Here is a 22,437-nt window from a genome sequence, read left to right as displayed (position 1 = left end):
TAACTCTGAGAGAGAGAGAGAGAGAGAGGGAGAGAGAGAGAGAGAGAGAGCCTAGGCCCTACGATGAGAGAGAGAGAGGATGGGAGGGGCTTTTAATTTAAAAAAAGGGAAGGGGGAAAAGAAAAGGAGAGATTACATGTGAGAGAAAGGGGACGGGAGGGGGTTTTAATCTGTCTCCCCTTCTTTCCTTTTTGTTCTCTTTGTATCTTTCTCTTGGTTTCTCTCTCTCTACTTATTTTTCTTTTTCTCTCTCTCTCTTTCAAGTTTTTTTCTCGCTCTCTTTTCTCTCTATATTTCCTCTCTCTCTCTCTCTCTCTCTGTCCTTTCTTTCTCTTTCTCTTTCTCTTCCCACATTTTCTCTCTTTCAAATTATATATTTCCTCTCTATCTCTCTCTAAGTCAAAAACTATATAAAAAAGGTTTAATTTAAAAAAACTATTCTCTTTTTTATTTTCCTCTCTCTCTCTATCTTTTTCTCTTTTTACTTTTTAAAAAAATCATTATTATTATTATTATTCTTCTTCTTCTTCTCAAAGTGTGTAAAAAACCATGGCCAAAAAATATTTAATTAAAATGTTTTTAAATCAAACACATAGGAGAGAGAGAGAGGGGGGAGGAGGAATTTAATTAAAAAGGGGATGGGGAAAAGAAAGAGAGAGATTATACGTGAGAGAGGGGAGTGGGTTTTGATTTGAGAGAGAGAGTTGTGTGAAAAACTATGTCCAAAAAAATTTTAATTAGAAGAAAAGTTTAAATTAAAAAGTTTAACCTAACACAGAGAGAGAGAGAGAGAGAGAGAGAGAGAGAGAGAGAGAGAGAGAACCTAGGCCCTGCACATGAGAGAGAGAAAGAGAGGGGAGGGAGGGATTTAATTAAAAAGGGAAGGGGGAAAAGAAAGAGTGAGATTATATGTGAGAGCGGGGAGGGGGTTTTAATTTGAGAGAGAGAGAGAGAGAGAGAGAGAGAGAGAGAGAGAGAGAGAGAGAGCCTAGGCCCTACAATGAGAAAGAGGGGGGGGGGGGGGGGGGGGGGGGGGGGGGGGGGCACTTTTAATTTTAAAAAAGGGGAGGGAAAAGAGAAATGGAGAGATTACACGTGAGAGGAAGGAGAGGGGAGGGGTTTTAATTAAAAAAGGGAGGTTTGGAAAGGGTTGTAGGTTTGAGAAGCCCTCTTGAGGTTCAGGGTTTTCCAAACCTATAACCAAAATAAGATAGTAGTAAGATTTGCATCCATCAATGATAAATGTGTCTCTTTCCATGCTTCATGGAATGGTGTATTAAGCTACATAAGATCATCATGCATCTCTAATTGTAAAAAAACATGTGACTTGCATTTTGCATGTTGACTATGAAATAAGCTTATGGCAAAAGAATAATGGGATGACATACTTCACAAGATGAAAGAGAGTCAAGCATGGAGTGTAGGTTTCCCACTACATCCTTGGGCCAAAGCTTCAAAGGATATATGATTATAATGCTCCAATCAAGATAAAGAGAGAATATAAACACAGAGAGAGAGAGAGAGAGAATAATAGAGAGGAAAGATAAAATTTAAAAGAGAGAGAGAGATAAAAAAAGAAAAAAATTAAAAAGAGAATGAAAAGAATGAGAAGAAAAAAAAAAGGAAAAAACAGGAGAGGGAGAGAGAAGGAAAAGAAAAAAATTAGAAACAGAGAGGGAAAAGAGGAGAGAAAAAGATGAGAAATGGATTGTTGAGCGAAGTTACCGTGTGACAGTGCAACAACTTTTCTTGCCACTTCGGGGCAGCGAAGCCGCCTAGCGTTCCGTGCTCGTGAAGCATGCATGGAATGCTAGTAGAGCATTAACAAACTTGTAATGATAATAGTTGTCTCCATTAACTTGACTAAGAAGAAGAGGTCAAGATAGTGAAGCAACATAAGAACACTACAAAATTTGTATTTCAAAATTGTTATACCTTGTAATAGATGTATGGTCCTTGTGGATTCTTCTCTCAAGTTGTGTCTAAATAGCATAATATCAATGCTTTCTTTCTAAATATTTACAATAAATCAACCCTTAGCTCTCAAAACCTCTCTAAAATAGCCCTTGGACAACAATATAGCTCGCTAGTTTATAAAATCAACTTTTTGCTCTCTCCTTTTCAATTCTCCCCACTTAGCAAATTCTATGAAACGTGGACATTGTACAATATGACAAATTTAAGTAAGGACACTTTTTGAATTCAACAATGAATTGTCAAATGGTGTGACCCATTCAAGGAAAGATTTCATTTGATAATCTATCCAATAATTAGTTCTAGTGGGCCTATCACAAGTATAAGATGTTATTGGGCTTCCCATGAAATCTACTAGCTAGATATTACAATAATAAAATATTATCATCTCATTGTAGCATCCGCACTTTTAAGGTATGATCATTTACCAATCATTCTATTTCTTATGAAATCTACTAGCTAGATATTACAACTATAGAATATTAACATCTCATTGTAGCATCTGCACTTTTAAGTTATGATCATTTACCAATCTGGACACATTGCCCTACAACATGCATGTACTTTATGAACAAAGTGATAAAGAACATAAAACTTGGTGGTGAATGCCACCAAATTGTATCTTGTTTGACATGAATAAAAAGAACATGCACCAATCTCTCAAGAATACATGCATCATCTCTTTTTCTCTTGTCAAATAAGTGTGTGTGTGTGTGTGTGTGTGTGTGTGTGTGCGCGCGCGTGTGCACGCATGCATGCATCCATCTACGTCAAGACTTCAATTCACAGTTTCTTACTAATTTCATGAACTTTATTAAAGTTGGACCACATGAAACTTTCTTATTAATGAAGCACATATCCTAAGTGTGATAACTATGTTTTGCTTGTCTCTCCACTTGAAAGGATCATGCTTCCATATGTTAAGAGACTCTAATATTTTTTATAGGCAACAACAATTGAATCTTGTTAAACTAGATGGGACATTGCATGTACTAACACAAACATCTTGAGCAACGTGTTGTGAGGGAGCTTCTACATACCTAAGACATATTGTGCCTTTTGTAGTGGGGAAATGGAATCACATGTGATGTTCTCCCTCATTGAAATAAGCTAGGTGTGTGGCAATTGCCTTTTGGAGGAACTCATGATGTTAATAGGCTTCTTGAAGTTGTAAATGTCTAAATCTTCTTTTGCTACTATCCGAATGTTCCACTATGAAATTAGCCATGCATATGATAGGTCTTCTTTTCTAGGGATTCATGACATTGTTCAATTTCTTTACTTAGGGTGACACCATTCCCCGCTCTTATTGACTTTGTGGAAGTCTTGCAAGTAAAGTGAACATGGTGTAGCATGCTTTTTTGTATCCTTACTAAAAATGTGGCTACTATTACTTACTGGAGTCTTGGAAGTATTGAAAGTAAAGTGAACACAATGTAGCATGCTCTTTTCTATCCATACTAAAAATGTGACTATTATTACTTAATAGACTCTTGAAAGTCTAGTAAGTCTAGTAAAGTGTATGGGTGTGGCACCACACTCATATATGAGAAAATGTATAAAACAACTTTCCAAGCTTGTCATTGGTGAAGCATGTCATCTACTAGCTCGTGTCTTGTTTGTTTTTTTTGGGGGGGGTGGGGGGTGGGGTGGGGGGAAGGTTTGTAAAGTCACGGGATCAATGTTGAGAGCAGTGTTCATCTTGAAGCATCGAGTAGGGTAAAAGGTGTTATTAAGCAAGTGAGGGCCACATTTGTGGAAGGCAATCAAGAGGTGAATAAAAATTGGAAATCTTAGTGAAGGCTTCAAAATGTCAACAACATTTTTTGCAGACCACTCTAGGATGGAGGAATACACATGGTGGCGTATAGTATTGGTTAGTGGCTTAGCTCTAAAGTTCATTTGGTCCAAGATGAACCATGCCATCCATAATAGGTTGGGGAAGGATGAATTGGATGGTTAGGTTGCACAACTTCATTATCAGGAGGTGCTAGTAGTTATGGGGGTGATGAAATCTAAGCACTGGATTTTAAACTGTTTGTAAGAAATTGAGTCATAAGGCTTGAGCCTTGTTGCATCACTTAGATGTTGTAATATTTTACTCGTTTCTCATAATATATTTACCACATTACAAAAAGAAAGTAGGCAAGGGCCAAAAGAAACTCATTTAAAAAGGTCACTCGTCCTCAAATTAAAGGTCTGCCTCTTTCAACTCCTACATCTCCACCTTGATGAAGCAATAATCATAAATAAGGACCATGTTAGAATTGAGAAGATTTAAAGGAAATTATAAAGGTAGCAACTATTCAATGTACATGCAAAAGGAACCATAATCAATTCACTAAGATGACTTGACAAACATCAAAACAAAAGCAACTATTATGTTACATACATTATCCATTATAGAATCATCCATCACAAGATCATCCATTACACTTTTAAATGCAATCAGGATATCTTCTACAAGAGGTAAGAAGTAGATCATGCAAACAAATTCCATGTTTCTCGTCCACAACTCTGCTCTCTTGGGAAAATGTCCACATAGAATTGAACATGGGACTTGTAGGACAAACCTATTTGTCCCCTATAGGCACAAAACATGCTTTGCTTCTCTTATAGTGAAAGCCAAACGATGCCAATCTTTTGACCTACAAGGACATAAGCAATGTTGGAAGCATTGAGTACTTCATTTGATATGTAGCTCACATATATCATGGAGACATAAGTTATTACCATAATACACAATTCACTTTTGCTTATTATAGAATCCTAAAGTCCCATTGCCAAGTAGTTGATGCATGCTTATTCCAAAATAGAGAGACCTAAAGAAACCTATCAATTAGAAGGCCAAGAAGGAGTAGAAAGAGAGGATTAGTAGGGGATTAACCAAGGGGAGAAAGAGAGGTTGTATTAATCACATGCGGGCCTGAGTGCAGGCAGAGGGCCATCCCCTCCTATGTTGCTAGCCCTCGTTCATTGCTTTGTTAGAGCGAACAATGACACATAGGTTGATTGGAGACAAGGCATTGGCTGATCACAGGGTGTCTCCCATTCTCCATCATGTAAGGGCATGAATTGCCACTAGAGCAATGGGGAGCTAACAAGTGGTAGATCATGCATTGCCAAAAATTGAGTTTGACTTGTAAATGGCATGATGCCATATGGTGGTGGGTCTTGCATAAAAAATGTACTATAGGGGGGCATGGAGGATGCCTTCCATGCAGCCACATGACATGGAATGGTATGGTAGCCATGTGCATACATTATAATGATTGTTTTGAATGACCTTATATTGACACATCTACCCTAATCCATGCAAGTCTTGAAAGTAAAGTGAACATGGTGTAGTATGCGCTTTGGCCTTACTAAAAATGTGACTAGTACTACTTGCTAGACTCTTAAAAGTCAAGTAAAGTGTTTGAGCGTGGCATTGCCCTCATGTATGAGAAGCTGTGTGGAACAACTTTGGAAGGTTGTGATTGGTAAAGCACTTCATCTACTAGCTCCATGTCTTGCTTTTTTCTTCTTTTGAACCCACAACCACCTCATTCACACGCAAATCGCCCATCCACTGAGCTATGATTTCTTGCAAAAATTTGTAGCCCCTTTTTGATGCGTGGACGACGGATACACTCCTTCAAAATGTGTGTGATTCTTGGGCCATGGATCCCACAACTTGCAAAGTTCAAACCTTTAACTGCAGCAGCTGCAAGTGTGAACAGGCAGAATGGGGTGGAAGGTGATAGTTTGACAAGATCGGCATGATGATTGCAACTATTGGTTGACGTTATGGACAAGGCCCCCCTCCACAATGGTGTTCGTCTACACGAGATAACAAGGTGTTCCCACACTTGCGGGGGGAGGGGGGGGGCTCCCTCGGGACTCGGGAGCCTTCCTGGCGGAGGGCCCTAGGCATCTCTCTCTCTCTCTCTCTCTCTCTCTCTCTCTCTCTCACTCTCAATATTTGTCTGTACCTCTGCATGTAATATCAAGGCGCTCCCACAAACGCGCGGAGGGGCCCCGGGAGCCTGTTTGGCGGAGGGCCCTAAGCATCTCTCTCTCTCTCTCTCTCTCTCTCTCTCTCTCTCTAAATTTGTCTATACCTCTGCATGAGATATCTAGGTGCTCCATAATTGGGCTATGGCGAATCGCTGCTTCGCAGTCGAGGTCTCCTTCTGCTCCTTCTTTGGGACATCTGAGATTCTCCCTGCTTTCCTTCTTTGTTGGGTCTTCGATTGATTATGTCTCGAGGTGTTGCAACAACGCAAGCCAGCCTTTAAGGGGTGGGGGGGGGAGAAGAAAAAAGAAGATTCTGGGGAGGAAAGAAGAAAAGCAGTTCTAAATTTCTTCCCCCTCGTTTGGAATCCAAAATATTTATCTGAATCCGGTTTGCCTTTTTTTTTTTTTTTGGGGGGGGAACGGAATCCAGTGCTGGGCAGCAGCAGAATCCGGCAGAGATTCTACGGGCTTGCTTGATCTTGTATGGTCGAGGGGGCCCTCTCGCAGCAGCAGCAGCAGCAGCTTCTCTTCTTCTGTTGACCTATCGAAGGTGGGGCTAGTGTGCTTCCGAGAGCACAACTAGAAGAGGGCCTTAGCAGCAGCATCTCGCTCATCATCTCCATTACAAAAGCTCCCCCAACCTCCCCCCGGCTCTCTCCCTGGCCTTCATCAGCACTAGAATCTCCTCCATTGATCGCAGGTCAGGAGGTCCTTACCTCTATCCTTCGTTTTGCAACCTCACAATCTCAGGCCCTTGCATGTCCTGAACCATTGTGTCTGGTTTGCCTCACACAATCTCAGACCCTTCTACAGCCCCTCACACGTCATGAATAATTGCTGGTTTTACCTCACACAATCTCAGGCCCTTGCATGTTCTGAATTATTGTGTTTGGTTTGCCTTACACAATCTCAGACCCTTCCACAGCCCCTCGCATGTCATGAATAATTGCTTGTTTTACCTCACACAACCTCAGGCCCTTGCATGTTCTGAATTATTGTTTTTGGTTTGCCTCACACAGTCTGAGACCCTTCCACAGCCCCTCGCATGTCATGAATAATTGCTTGTTTACCTCACACAATCACGGCCCCTCACATGCCATAAATAATTGCTCGTTTGCTTCACACAATCTCAGGCCCTTGCATGTTCTGAAGCATTGTTTTTGGTTTGTCTCACACAATCTTAGACCCATCCATGTTCTCAATCCTTGTTTTCTTGTTTGCCTGACACAATCTCAGACCCTTACACTTTGTTTGTTTGTTTGGTGCCCACAACCACAAGGTCCTTACATGTTGATTGACAACAATCTGTTCGGAACCTCACAATTGCTTGTTTGATACCTCACACAATCACATAATCACAGGCTGAGCCTCACATTTTATCAATAATTTGTGCGTTTGCAACCTCACATAATCATTCTACCATTATATGTTCGTCTGGTACTCCGACTACTGAGTATCTTCTTAGGTCACCATGTCTTTTTTATTTTTGTTTGGAATATTTGACTCTCCTGCCACTGATCATAATCCCTTAGAGTCACACTATCAGTTGCTGAGTTAGTTCTATGGGATAATTTGGGAGGGGCTATAATAAACTGGCTCTTCTTTCTTCATGTTGATAACGTCCTTACATTTTCTTATTAATTGTTTGTTTGATACCTCAGTCAGTTTCCTGGATTACCTGAGGTCGATTTGTTTGTTCTCTAATTTTTAGTGGGGGTAGAAAAGTATTATTGCTTTGCATCTCACGCAATCAGTTGCCTGAGTTAGTTCTTACAACTATTTACTTCTTCACTTCTTAAGCTTTGAAGGGGACTCAGATAAACTCTCCCTTTTCTGTCATTTCCACCTATCAGCAAACTTGGTATTGCCTGCCATCTCCGTTCATGCAGTACCCAATCTGCTAATTGACTGTCATCTATATGAAGTACCCAGTCTGATGTTTGGGGGATCCACTGATTCAATGAGTTAGTCTCCATCATCCTATATTTAACTGCTTAATTATTTTGTTGAATAGGATGGATGGCACTTAGTTGATTACGGTAGGGTCAGCTGTTACTTCATTACTCACCATTTCATGCATAGTGTTTTGAGTCCATCATCTTCCAGTGTTCCAATCCGCTCTGTTTGACTGACTAATGGATTCACTTACACTACTGTGTTTTTTTTTTCTCAAGGAATCAACAGAGGCTTTTGTTTATACATAGGTTACCTGTATTCATCCTAACTCTCTTTCCTTCTCAAACAGATGACTTCCAATTAGCCTCCAGTAAGATCTACAGCAGCTGCTTAAGATCGTGCTGTCTTGTAATCAGCGATGGCATCAAGCCCTCACCAAGCCAGCTTTTTTGGAGGCCAAGCCCTACTCAGCCAGGGTGTGGGCTATGGAATCGTTCTTGGATTTGGGGCCTTTTTTGCAGTCTTCACATCATTTTTGGTAATTATTCAAATGTGCAAGAACCCATTCTCCATACCATTTTCTTAAATTAGCTAACTTTCCATATGGGGAACAGGTCTGGCTAGAGAGCCGCTATGTTGGGGCCAAGCACACCTCAGAATGGTTCAATACAGCTGGTAGGAGCATCAAGACAGGCTTGATTGCGAGTGTCATTGTATCACAGGTATGCTCTATGCCTTTTGATAAGAGCAGTGGCCATTGGATGTATTTCATTCTACGTATCAAGGCTGAATGTATTATTTTTCTGCTCTTGGGTTCCTGGTCAACCGGCGAATGGGTGGTTTAGTGGACTTGGGCAGCTACTATCTTGCAAAGCTCTAATGTTGCATGGGAGTATGGTGTCAGTGGCCCTTTCTGGTATGCGAGTGGGGCGACAATTCAGGTATTTTGGGAACTTAAGTCTTCTGGAACTGGCAGTAGGTATGATAGAATAATGCCAAACCAACATTGTGCTGAGAGGGCCTGCATGTGGTGTCTTAGGTGCTCCTTTTTGGAGTACTTGCCATTGAAATCAAACGGAAGGCACCATCAGCACACACAGTTTGTGAGATTGTGCGTGCGAGGTGAGCATGCTTTAGACAGCTTTCTTTCCCTGCGATGACTTTAGTGATTGGGAGTAAAGGCTAGCTCTGTGTACTGCAGGTGGGGTATTTCGGCGCACATTGTTTTTCTGGTGTTTTGCTTTGCCACTAACATAATTGTGACCGCTATGCTGCTTCTGGGGGGTTCTGCTGTTGTAAATGCTTTGACTGGAGTTGACATTTACGCCGCAAGTTTTCTTATTCCCCTTGGAGTGGTCGTGTACACTCTTGCTGGAGGCTTGAAAGCTACTTTTCTTGCGAGCTATATACATTCGGTTATTGGTGAGCTCCTGAACATATATATGTCACATAAATACACTGGTATAGATGTTCTTCAAGCTATGGTGCCTTCTATATTCATGTGACTCTGATTTCTTTTTCTAAGGCCTATGCAATGCGTGCGTTTATTTCTGCTTCCAAAGAAAGGATTTTTCATTTGAAGCCATGCACTTTCATCTTTGGTGGAATCATTTTCCTTATACTGCAGATGCTCAAGATTTATCATTTTTCCATGTAACTAATTGTAAAATATGCACTGGGCAGTTCATGTGGTGCTGGTCATATTTGTATTTCTGGTATACACATCTGGTAGCAAACTGGGAAGTCCTTCAGCAGTGTATGAAAAGCTCCATGCCCTTGCAAGAAAAACAGATTGTGTGGAAGCTCACTCTTACAACCAGGCTTGTGGTCCAGTGAGTGGAAATTATGGAGGCTCCTATCTTACAATGCTGAGTTCAGGTGGCTTCATATTTGGCATAATCAACATTATTGGAAACTTTGGCACGGTATTTGTTGACAATGTAAGTTGCAAACAGGTCTAGTTTTTAGTCTTGTCGTGTGTGTGTTTTGTGTTTTTTTTCCGGGGGGGGGGGGGGGGGGGGTTTTAGATGCGTGTGCATGCATGTGCGGTGTGTGCAACAATTATAAAAGAATGAGAGAAGAGAGCAGGGAGGGAGCTCTGACATGGTTCTCTTGCTAGGGATACTGGATCAGTGCCATTGCAGCAAGACCATCATCAACACACAAAGGGTACTTGCTAGGGGGCCTAGTATGGTTTGCAGTTCCTTTCTCTCTTGCGACAGCACTTGGTTTAGGTGCTCTGGCTCTTGATCTTCCAATTACAGCAAGTGAAGCTAGCCATGGCTTAGTGCCTCCTGCCACGGCAACTGCTCTTATCGGAAAAGGAGGAGCTGTACTACTGCTAACCATGTTGTTTATGTATGATGTTTTTTCCCTTTTCAACCTTGGTTTAATTACTATGTGAATGAGAGGAATGCTAGAGTGGATTCATGGAATATACACCACATGCTGATGCTGACAGACCTGCATCATACATGTGTTTACAGGGCTGTGACATCTGCAGGCTCCTCTGAGCTGATTGCTGTCTCTTCACTTTGTACATATGATATCTACCGGACCTACGTCAACCCCAAGGCTACTGGCAAGCAAATCCTCCAAGTATCACGTCTTGTGGTGCTCATTTTTGGGTGTTTTATGGGTGTCCTGGCAGTAGTTTTGAATAAGGCAGGTGTATCTTTAGGATGGATGTACTTGGCCATGGGTGTAATCATAGGGTCAGCTGTTATGCCAGTTGCTTTTCTCTTGTTATGGAGCAAAGCGAATGCAAGAGGGGCAATTGTTGGGACCATAGTTGGATGTGTTGCAGGAATCATTACTTGGCTGGTGGTTACAAAAGTCGAATATGGACGAGTCAATCTGGATACGACTGGGCGGAATGCGCCTATGCTGGCAGGTAACCTGGTTTCAATTCTTGTGGGTGGTGCTGTTCATGCAGTATTCAGTTTTGTACATCCACAGAATTATGACTGGGAGACAACCAAAAATCTGACTGTGGTGGAGGTGGATACACTTGATGTGCCATTAGAGGAGCTGAGTGATGTCCGATTGCAAAGGGCGAAAAAATGGATCATTCGGTGGGGTGTTGGTTTTACAATTGTGATTGTTGTTTTGTGGCCAGTTTTGACCTTACCAGCTAAGGTCTTTAGTTCTGGGTACTTCACCCTATGGGCAACCATTGCAATTGCATGGGGAACCATAGGATCTGCGGTTATAATTTTCCTGCCTTTAGTTGAGAGCTGGGAGACTATTCAGATAGTTTCACTGGGCTTGATTCAATCATTCATACCAACAAGAGAGGGAGAGGTGAAGAAGCCAATTGTTGAAATGAGTGCTGATGGCTCCCAAACATAAAAGGCTCCTTATTTGACTCTTCCTGTTGTAGCATTCTCTTGATTATACTGGCATAATGTACAGCAGCATTCTTACATCCTTGTTGTTGTCATGATGATCCTCAAAATAAGAGAGGATGGCCTGTGTAGAAGGAGCCTCAAAAATTTTAGTTACAGGCTGATTCTAAAGAAAGCACCAGAATGCCCTTTACCAAAGGAGGACTAATAGAAAGTGTAATTATGTTATTAGTCTTTTGTTGTGCTAGAGTTATTCCTGTATGATACCTCCAAATCCATTTCTTTGCTATTTTGATCTTTACAGTGTTAATCAGTCCAGCAATAAAGAACCAAAAATTTGGTCCCAAAAAACATGCAAACCTTTTTGCCAAATAAGATCCATAATCAAATTGTGGTTGTTGCCATGCCACACCTTTTGTAAAGGGATGCTAATTTTGATGCAAGGTAACATTAATGATTTGATAAGCTCACCTCCTTGCATGTGTAAACGTTGATAGTTTATTCTAATGAATATTTTATATGGTAATATGTCATATTTCATATGGTAATATGTCGTATACTAAATTGTGGGGTAAGTATTATTTGGTACATTTGTTGGTGGACTAGGGTAAGTTTTGTATAGACAAGTTCTTTTTAAGTTTTGTATAGAGAAGCTCCTTTTACCTTGCTTTACAATTTTCTCAAAGTAGAGAGGACTATTAAGATCAAAGATGCATTGATCCATCAAGTTGAGCATGGCATATTTTTTACTTTAATGAGAATATTTGGGTGGTTTGCAATGCATAGGAATTTATATGTGCCAAAGGAATTGCAATTATAATATACAACAATCTAAGGCATCCTCTCTTTATTGTCATGTAGTTCCTCTATTTTCTTTTACCTCAAAGAAGATGCAATCTTGTGTTGCCAAAAAGGGTGTGCCTCTCCACCATAAAGAACTTAAGCTAGTAAGAGAAGAGCCATGTTGGCATTGTTCCTATAAGCATAAGGAATAACTCTCAAGCTAGTGAAAATAATTGAATATTACAATGGGAAGGTTTCAAAGAAGTCCACTAATAAAACCTCTTAAGAAAATTTGCGGAGGGAGGCTTCTCCAAAGTATCACTGTTGCAAACAAGCCATCCAAGGTAGTCTTGTCAAAACTACCTTGAAGGGAATAATTTCAAATGTGCCATAATTTTTCGAGTGTTTCAATGGAATCATATGACCACTCATCAATTGGAAGAGGTCATTTGAGCATAATTAGGGGGGTATTTTCTATTGCTTCTACCATTTATTGCTTCAAATCTTAGTTGCATTATGGTAATCTTGCGTATATAAACTAAAGATAAAAGTTTTCCTCAAAAATAAGTCACATGTTGCTAATTTTCTCCTCTAGAAGAGTAGTCACAAATATATTGCTAGTTGTATTGAAAAATAAGCTAAAATACCATTGCCTTATAGGTATTAGCAAACTTGATGTGTAGATACAAAATGTTAAATACATGATAAGGATAGGGTTGTGTGGGAGGTTTCTTTAAGAATCTTATTGAGCAAATAAGGCAAGAGATGTATACGGTATGTGATAATAGAGAGACTTACTTGATGTTTAAGTGAATGAGTAAGCTCTTTATGAAAAAAATATTGTTTTTAATTAAAAATTGAATGCATAGAGCATGTTTTGTGAAGAAATATGATTCTATATGATGTTTTATACTACACTTTCATGCAACTTGCTCAAAGGTTTTTGCTTATAAAGTTGACACACTTCCACATGCCACCATCCCTATAGATGCTAATTTCGTTTCTTCTCTAGGATGATGCACTAGTGGGCAAAGGTCTTTTGATGGTAGAGAGAGATTAACTTTGTCCACACTTTTGCTACAGTCCAAAGTCTATACACATGGGCAAGGCCACAATCCCATAATCTTAAGAAAAGGAAAGATTGTGCTCTAGAGTTGAGCAAATCCCATAGAGCAGCTTTATCCATCATAAAACCAATATGGGGATCCTCCACTAGATAGGGAATAGGGGTAGTAACAAAATCCTAAAGATCAAAGGTATTGAGGATGCACTCCGCTTTACATGAGGCTAAAAGCACGGTTTGATAGTACAAAATTTCGTGTCCTTAACACCACATACCTTTGGTGAATTGTGTGTAGAATAGACCATATTGTGAAGCAATGAATTTTTTGAATTACAAGGGGGGAGAGAGGGTAGGACGACCCTATCTTTATTCCCTTTATTTTCTTTATTGCTTTGTTGTGGATGTGGGGTGGGGGACGGTTTTGCAGAAGAGACACTCCCCAAAGCCCCCCTCTCCCTCCCCTCTCTCTCTCACTTGATATATACATACATACATACATACATACATATATATCTCACAACACAAATTTCCATAGCATGCCGTTGCAAGGGGAGAGAGAGAAAGCTATTGTACTAAGAGCTCCATCACCATAGCTTGCTCTGTGTGTATGTGTGTGTGGCAATGGAAAATTTTCGTTTATCTTCACAAGCTTTGATTACTTCAAGCCACCATATGTGTAGACCATGGATGGTGGTCCAAGCACCAACGTGATGTCGGAAACCTTTCCGTCCCTTACTTGCATGTCAACATTGATCATAAACCAAGATTACATTTGTGGCTATTGGGCTACAAAGAAGGGTAAACAAAGGAGTAAAGAAAGAGATAATGGCATTGTTGCAAGATCACCAAAAATCAAGTCAAGAAAGAAAATTTGCTTAATTGTTGCATGATGTTGGTGAAAACAAACTCAAGGTCTTCGAGTGAGCGAGCAAAAGGAACTGTTCTAGCAAAATTATTGCACCATCGGACATTTTCAAGGTTGCAAAGTGTTGATGTCCAATTGAAGCATCTGCAACACATTGATATAGCTCAAGTTCCCTCGCTTGGCAAGTGAGCTTTCTATGAAGAAAATCTCATTGAGTATGGTCTTGAATACTACATGTGGCACAACAATAGTGAATCAATCTAAAATTGCTAGTGACTTAGGTGCTCATCCAAGGAATATAGTAGTGATAACTTCTCGATTGTACATGAAAGATAAGGATGAAGTGTTGCCATTAAGTACTTGTTAAAGATCAGTGCATCAAGGTAATCTTATTGACTTCAAAATAAGAGACTTGGTCTATGCCTTCTAGACATTAGAGACTAGAGTTTCTCCTCATAAGGATGTATGTAAGATGATAATTAAAGAAAGGAGTGTTGTGAAACATCTAGTGCATTTTCTAGATGTCTCTCAAGTAATCTCATTTCCTTGTTATCATAAATTTTTGAGGTGTATCAGTTTGGTGATTACTATAGAAGGTTCAAGATAAAAGATATTCCATACAATACCAAATCTTTTGGTATTCTACTACGCGATAGTGGTTCATGTACAATATGAAAACTGGCTAAATTTGCTATTTGCTACATTATCCGTAGTATCAAAAGTACAAAAAATACAAAATTTGAGACTTTACAAAGGCTTAGGTATTATTCGTATTATATCCAATTTCTACTTTCTTAGACAATCTTACAATACCAAAAGCACCAAATTGGAAACTTTATAGAGACCTAGGTACTATTCATATTGTATCAAATTTGATACTGCCCTTGAAAACAAGCACTTACAATACCAAAAGTACAAAATTGGAATCTTAACAAAGACTTAGGTACTACTAGTATTGTACCAAATTTGGTATTTTTATAAATGAGATGAATATAGAGTATCGAATGTATCAATTTGAATACTTTACGAAGGTATTGGTATCATTCATAATGTTCCAAAATGGTACTTTCCAAGACCAAAAGCTTCAAATTGGGTACTTTTCAAATACTAGAGTACTATTCATAAAGTACCAAATTTAGTACTTATCTGGACTACTGCATTAGGGGAAGTATGGACACAAAAAGGACTCTTTAGGTTAAGGAATAATCACTTTTTTAATTGTGCAAGATTTGAGGTGGATCAATTGGAGAGGGGGCGTTGTGCACATTTTATTAAGTTTTCTCTCCCCTTTGGCCCACCATTGCTGGTTTTTCCAAAAGATATAGTGGTTTAGTTAAAAAGGGGACTGCAATTTGAATATTTTATAGACTTACGGGAGGAGGGAAACTTACTTTTTCAAATTTAAAATGTTGCACCTGGCTGAAAATGGTTTTTTTGAGTTTATCATAGCATGATGTGTATAGGGGCCTACATTTCACACAAAAGATAGCTGTTGTTTTGGCAAAAAATTATGGCTCCTCGAGCATTTTTCATGCCACTTGCAACATTTGTAGGCCATTTTTGCATGGGAACTTGAACCCTTGGCCCCCCACTACAAGCCCCACTACAAGGTCTAAAGCCCTACCACTAAGGTAGAGAGCCATTCTTGTTGCAACATGTGGATTTAAAAAATATAACCCAAAACTATTACCCTTGTTTTCCCTTTTCTGAATGAAAACCAGGGGTTTTGTTGGTCAAAACCACTTTTGGTTTTCATCATGACATCCCCCACTATCTTATCTGATTAGTAAAAGTAATCCTCTCCTAATACAAATCTTATGAGGCCCTTTTCGAGTTCATATTTCCCCCAATGTATGTCCAATATCAAAAGTACCCAATGTGGTACTTTCGTACTTTTCTAACATGTAGAGTCTCAAGTGTCAAATTTAGTTCTTTGTGAATAGTACCAAAATGCATGCACAAATTGTTACGATTGTAAAGTACCAAAAGGCACATATAGTACCAAAAGTCTCCTTAGTATCGTATATAGTACTAAATCCTATAGTAATTTAATTAATTTGGTGTTATATGGCATAAAAAAGATTTATATAGTACAAAAAATACCATGTATAATACCCAAGCCTATATAGTACCAAATCCTATAGTAATTCAATTAATTTGGTGTTATATGGCATAACAAAGATTTATATAGTACCAAAACTACCATGTATAATACCCAAGCCTATGCAATAAGTTCTAAAACACAACATTATCTCGTGTATAGAATTGGAATCTTCTAATCTAAATTGTTTTATAGTGCAATTGTCTCTTAGATGCTTTGAGGCATTCGTACTTTATTCAAAAGTTAAGAACAATATACGTGTTGTTGTGTGTATCATATCCATATTTTGCTTGAAGTCTTTTGACAATGAGTACATGCAAATAAATGCTTGTTTGGAGATTGTTCCCATTGTGGTGGAATCAACTTGACATTTTTCCAATTGAGTTTTCAAAGGATAGCAATGAGCTTTTTGCTAAGGTTTTCATGGAAGTTGGTACTAGACAATTTGATGCCACTAGAAGTAAGAAGAAGTGAAAGGACTTGGTGTGAAGAATGACAACAAGCATTTCTTTTCATGACCAATTTTTAGATCATCTTAAAAGTTTCATCAAGCATAACTTTATCTTTCAATGGTAGGCACAACAAGTCAAAGATTGTATGCTTAAGTTTCTTAATGATGTTACTGTATCAATCATTAATTTCACAGAGAATTACTCATTTAAAATGTATAATGAGATTAATCCATGGATTAGTGGTCAACTTAAGTAACAATTATTGTGCACATCACATTTATGAGAAAGTCGATAGGTGCTATTGAAAAGACACTACATTTTTACCTATCTAATGACAAGTTGAATGATACATTGTTCATATTATAGCATTGCTTTATAATTCATAACAAGTCATTGAAATAGCAAGGTCATTGCTTGTGATATAATTGAGTGATGCATTGCAATTCAAGGCACCTAGACACACATCACATATGTGAGAAAGTCAGTAGGTGCTATTGAAAAGACACTACATTTTTACATATTTAATGATAAGTTGGACGATACATTGTTCATATAGCATTGCTTTATAATTCATAACAAGTGGTTGAAATAGGAAAGTCATTGCTTGTGATATGATTGAGTGTGGTCAAGTGGTAGTGCATTGCAACTCAAGGCACACAAACCTTTCTATTTTGTTGCAAGGTACTATTAGAATAGTTTGCATATAGTGCATAGATTCCTTGCATTGGGACACGAAAAAGGAGAGCATGACAGTATTGAGGCTATCATCAAGAGAACACTTACACATAAGTAGTTGAAATTGAATGTAATGCTTATGAAGTATATGGTTGATATGATTAACTTTTTGAATGAAAAATTTGTACATAAAGGAAAACCATGTAGGTGCTGTACACAAAGAGTTTTTTGACTACTTTTGTAGAATGATATATAGTAGGGTCTCCAATGGGATTGTAAGAAAGTTCAGGGCTCTCATATAGTCCATTTTGTTGATGCATATTCAGTAGATAGCCCATGCTTTGTCCATCTTTGGAGACTCATGTTTTTGTGATCCATGTGTAAGTGGGCAATAAAGGAGATGCAAGAAGAGGCAGTACATAGAAAAATGGAAATATGTATCCATTGTACTGTTGCTAGAGTTGGAGAGTGTAAATAGTGAGAAAGAGGAAGGGGACAAGGAAAATGAAAATAGTATGAATAGTGTGACAATGAGTCAAGTCATTAACCTACCAATGTATGGGGGAAATCTTCAAACGTTGTGTGAAATATTGTTTGTTGGGAATAACATTACAGTGAAGGAGGCCAAGGCTACTAATAACGAGTTTACCTTCTAATGCACCAAAGTCATGTACTAGACAAAAGGAGTAAGGATAAGAGGCATAACAAAATTGTTAGAGATGGAGCTATAGTTGAAGACTTCTAGTATGGCCAAGGCAAGGGAAGATGTGATATATATGGTCTTCTTGACCATATACCTCTAGTCACGATCTAGTCCTACCTTGTAAGAGCCATATGATTTTGAATGGAGTGTATATCTAGACTCCAAAACTAGTATATGTTAACCTATAAGGTGCATGTAGATATATATAATAGCTTGCCATATGATGATGGAGCCAAAGAGGATGAAACCATGTTACCTTGCCCACTTCTACCAATGAGGCAAGTGGGTAAATTTGTACTTCTCCTAATCATGGAATAACATTTATTTTTAATGGGTTTCTATATCACCATGTCTATCTACATCTACCTCTCCTCCACTCCATGTATAGTATCCACTTCAATGCCTACAATCTTAACTTTGGATATCATAGTATCAAAATTGAAATTTACAGTACAAAAATAAGTATTTGCAATTTGAAAATTGATACCTACAATATAAAAAATGGTACGATCAATTTTGCACTATAGTACCAAATTTGGTACCCTGTAGTATCAAAGTTGCAATGTGAAGTGCCACCTGGGTATCATGCGAGAGTAATAAAATTTCAAAAAAAAGCACAAGAGACATGGCAAAACACCACTTCTATTACTAGATTTGACTATAATAATCAAATATAATGTTAGAAATACATCAAAGACATTGCACTGGATAAGACAACAAACACAAGAAATGGACTTCCATTACAATCGCATATACAAAGTGTGGTCCATGGTACAATGTATCAGTCAATGTTAAGGGAATCAAATCAATAAAAGTATCCTTCCCACTAAATGAAATAATTAGCAATGATATAAGAGATGTCATCTTCTAGTTCAAATAGCAAGTGCTTGTGACTATTTGCTATTGGATAGACATCCTCAATTAGCCAACCAGTGAAGGTTCAATTAGGTCTTGCAAGTACATGTGGTGTCTTGGGTTATAATGTTTACTAGGTTCATATGATCTAATGGCCAGATAATTCTCTAATTGTTTTTAGAGACTTGTACATATAATCATCTTTGAGAATCGTTGTGCTAGCTCTATATAATCTTAGGTGCTTTTCCCAAATAGTCCTCAACAACTTTAGGATTACGAGCTTATTGCTAACTTCATTTGGCACATGAAGGATGTCATGTATAGAAGGTAGCCACTCCTCATAGTTTTCTTGGCCAAATATATCTATAAAAAAGTAGGAGATTAGAACATTCATCATGCTATACCTAACAATAGCATGAGGCTAGAACACATCATATAGTTAGATCTTTAGATAGTCCTATTTTATAGGAAGAGCAAGGAAATAACTATATCAGGATTTTCATCATCTTTGGCCTTCAACAACAATGGGACTAGACCATAATATATGCTTTCCAACTCAAAAAGATGATCACTTCCTCTATATCAAGCCTCACTACAAAGTACACGTGAAGTGGCTATTGGCATACTCTATGCATAGTTTGCATTCAGCCAATAGTGCAAAATTCAGCTCCTCATTTGTGCAGTAACCATAGGTAATTTCAAAATCACGATCACACCAAATCAACTTTACAATCGGTACATAAAATCACTATCATGAATAATAGTCCCAACTTACTCCTCACATTGTAGTGCCCAGTGTTCCATGCTTTTGCCATTGTAGATATTTCAATGCTTCATCCCTCTTTTATACAAAACCCATTGGTGTGTAGAACTAAATTGAAGCAAAGGGGGTGGTATTGGTACTTGCACTCAAGCATGAATCTTCTAACAACATATGAAGCTTCCAACAACTCCCCGCAACCAGGTAGCACAAATGCCAAACACATGGATGACAATATGTAGCCCAAGGATGAGGGTGAATCTCTTCCCCTTCTTTACATTAGTGAGATCACATGACTGACAAAGTCCTTGTGGACCTATCCTTCCTTGCAAAGAAACCTCTAGCTTATCATAGTGTGACTATCAAGTGAAAAAAGTAAAGAGGATTACACTTAGAAAAGAAAAACATCATAGAATCTAACTACCAAACATCATGAAAACATCACTCAGCTTATGAGACGTGAAAATAGTCTACTACTAGACATCATTTGGTATATGACATAAATTTTTTTTATTATCAAACATCATCCAAGAAAAATCAAAGTACCTACCAACACCACAAAAACTCCCAAATATTATCTAGGTAGCATCAAATGAGCTACCAAGTAGTATGAAGATTACTAAAACCACCAATCTACCTACCCATAGCTACATAGTTCCAAGTAGTACAGACATTCCCAAAAGGTAAAAATTGAGAGTACCAACCATAGTACAGAAAATGGATGAAGGCAATACCAAGAAGCACCAAATGTATTGAAGAGGGCCAAAACTAGCAAAAGATATCAATAATAGTTACTACTAAAAATAGCCAAAGGAAGTACCAAAAGCACCAAAGGTACGGAAGAGTACTAGAAAAAAAAATTAGTACCAAAGATAGCAAAAGGTACCAAATGTACCAAATTCTACCGAATACTAGAAATCTTGAAAAGTACTAAAGAGGACCATAACCACCAAAATATACCAAAAAGAGCCAGAGACAATACCAAAAAGCACTTTAGTACCAAAAACAACCAGAGAGAGTACCAAGAAGCACCAAATGTACCAAAGAGACAAAAAGAACCTCAAAGAGTTTTTAAAAGCACCAAATTTACCAAAGACTACAAAATGGACTAACATTAGGGCCAAAAACGTTTCAAAACGGCACTTGTAAGAAAATGATTAAGTTGCTAATTAGAAGAGGTTTAGAAGAGAAAACCCTCCAAATTTGGATGCTTGGACATGATTAATGAGAGAATATATGATTCATTTAAGATGTCGGGTATTAAATATCTTCAATCTTTAATGGACGTTAAGTGTCACATTTTCAATCTTATTCTCTTGAAAATTGCAAAATCTTGTATTTTTGAATTTTCGCATCAAAAGACGCCGCTTGTTTGTGTTCCTCGACGTTCATTTTCTGCACCTCTCTTTCATGTGGGTTTTATCTCCTTCTCTATGATATTGTTGTTCCGTTTAGGGCTCCCTACCAAAATGTTTACCAGTACCTCTTCTAGCAATACAAGTGCATCCCCACCACGCAAGTATAAACTTACTATTCAGTTAGATCCTGTCTATTCATCTTGGAGGAGTATACACCATCGAGCATTGTTGGACAATGATGAAGCTAACAGGTTACGATTACAAGGAAAGAAGCATATAGACTTATGGATGGATGGAAATATTTATCCTCTAGACCCTTCTACAGGTAAGCATCCTCCTTTTTACAATATTCACAACTTCATAAGATATGTTGGAGATGGTTGTGATGGGATGCTTGGCTATTGCATGAGGTTATATTTTGCATCTTTTACATTTATAGAACAAATGCATGAAATGAAGGAAGCATTAACATTGGCACAAAAAACTATTTCTAAGCTACGGACAAGGTTGATAATCTAGAACACTCTAATCAGTCATAGCAAGAAAAATTACTGTGCTTGAAAGAAACATAGAGAAAAAGAACACTTAAAAATATAATGGACTTGTGTAGTCGGGTGAAGAAAAGGAGACTAAATCTTGCAAAGAGATGTATCTCTAATATTTTAGGTATTAATATTCGAGAGAACGATGAGAGGATTAAGATTATTAAAGAAACCATGACAAAGAAGGACATTATAAGGATTCTTAAATCACCTAAAAATGTAGACTTGAGAAGCCAAACTCTAAAAGAGTTAGTGAAAGATTTAAAAGGAGTAGTTAAACTAGATGAAATAGTGGGAGACATGTGACAGTATGGGTATCAGTCGTAGAGGTTATCGTGTTCTCTCTAAATTGTGGTTTGCAAATCTTAAATGTCATAGAATAAGTGTATTTGGTTTGCTTCGACCTCTTGCAGTTTCAATTGCTAGGACAACTATGAATTGTAGGATTCCAAATGTTTTTGGAGAGTATATTCATATAGAAGGATCCATGCCCTATGAAAAACATAAAACAAAGGCCTTTTTTGAATAGAACACATTTAATAATATTTGGATTGATCTTGAAAGAGTCTACATTACAATGGTCCATATGTATAAATTTACTGTCCAAGAATGTTGTGGTATTTTGAAGTTTGCACTAAAATTGGATGAAGCACAGATTCAAAAGGGACAAAAGATGGAAAGAGTTAGCATATGTATCATGAATAGGGCGTTGGATTACAGTACCCGCAGGGAGCAAGAACAACAATTTAAGATACAATCCAAGATGGAGCTTTGGTGGATTGGTGCGGCCCAAGTACCAACTGAAAGTCATGAAATCTTGAAATGGTTATTCTCTCATACATGTATTTCTGATAAGTCTCAAAGTGAAGGTGAAATGTTGATAGTCGATGGTGTTGGTAGTATTAATGTTGAATGGCATATGAGTGTTGACTTAAAAACTATCAAATGTATGCTTGGAGTAAGTAATGGGACCAATGCAAAATATCCTTGTATTTATTGCATGGAGAGTTTGGGATCCAAAGAATGGAGTACTTTGCGACCAAGAAGAAGAGCTCCAATCGAAA

General features: G+C 38.2%; 1 protein-coding gene across 4 annotated transcripts; it reads left to right on the top strand.

Moving 5' to 3' along the window:
• Positions 1–5,983: 5,983 nt before the first annotated feature.
• On the top strand, positions 5,984–11,294 carry DUR3 (urea-proton symporter DEGRADATION OF UREA 3 (DUR3)). Of its 4 annotated transcripts, none has more exons than XM_087670498.1 (10): positions 5,984–6,141; positions 6,404–6,673; positions 8,219–8,407; positions 8,484–8,591; positions 8,715–8,810; positions 8,909–8,991; positions 9,071–9,291; positions 9,553–9,809; positions 9,989–10,227; positions 10,356–11,294. In XM_087670498.1, the coding sequence occupies exons 3-10, from the start codon at positions 8,288–8,290 to the stop codon at positions 11,218–11,220; spliced, it is 1,989 nt and encodes a 662-aa protein (XP_087526624.1). In that variant the 5' UTR covers positions 5,984–6,141; positions 6,404–6,673; positions 8,219–8,287; the 3' UTR covers positions 11,221–11,294. The 4 variants fall into 4 exon arrangements, with proteins under 4 accessions (XP_087526624.1, XP_087526627.1, XP_087526625.1 ...); XM_087670499.1 differs by lacking the exon at positions 5,984–6,141 and adding an exon at positions 6,207–6,225; XM_087670501.1 differs by lacking the exon at positions 6,404–6,673 and having other exon boundaries at positions 5,988–6,141.
• The last annotated feature ends 11,143 nt before the right edge of the window (positions 11,295–22,437 follow it).

Source organism: Lygodium microphyllum, chromosome 28 (assembly GCF_053477565.2).
Source record: "Lygodium microphyllum isolate KBCC chromosome 28, Lygodium_microphyllum_v1.1.10, whole genome shotgun sequence".
Lineage (NCBI taxonomy): Eukaryota > Viridiplantae > Streptophyta > Polypodiopsida > Schizaeales > Lygodiaceae > Lygodium > Lygodium microphyllum.
Note: the sequence above shows the minus strand (reverse complement) of the source record. Positions and strands in the feature narration are given on the sequence as shown.

What these genes read in the sequence shown, in the direction of transcription:
- DUR3 (XM_087670498.1), top strand. Translation starts at nt 8,288, where the DNA reads ATGGCATCAAGCCCTCACCAAGCCAGCTTTTTTGGAGGCCAAGCCCTA. An exon ending in CAGTCTTCACATCATTTTTG is followed by an intron (nt 8,408 to 8,483) that starts GTAATTATTCAA and finishes TATGGGGAACAG; the next exon opens with GTCTGGCTAGAGAGCCGCTA. An exon ending in TGTGAGATTGTGCGTGCGAG is followed by an intron (nt 8,992 to 9,070) that starts GTGAGCATGCTT and finishes TGTGTACTGCAG; the next exon opens with GTGGGGTATTTCGGCGCACA.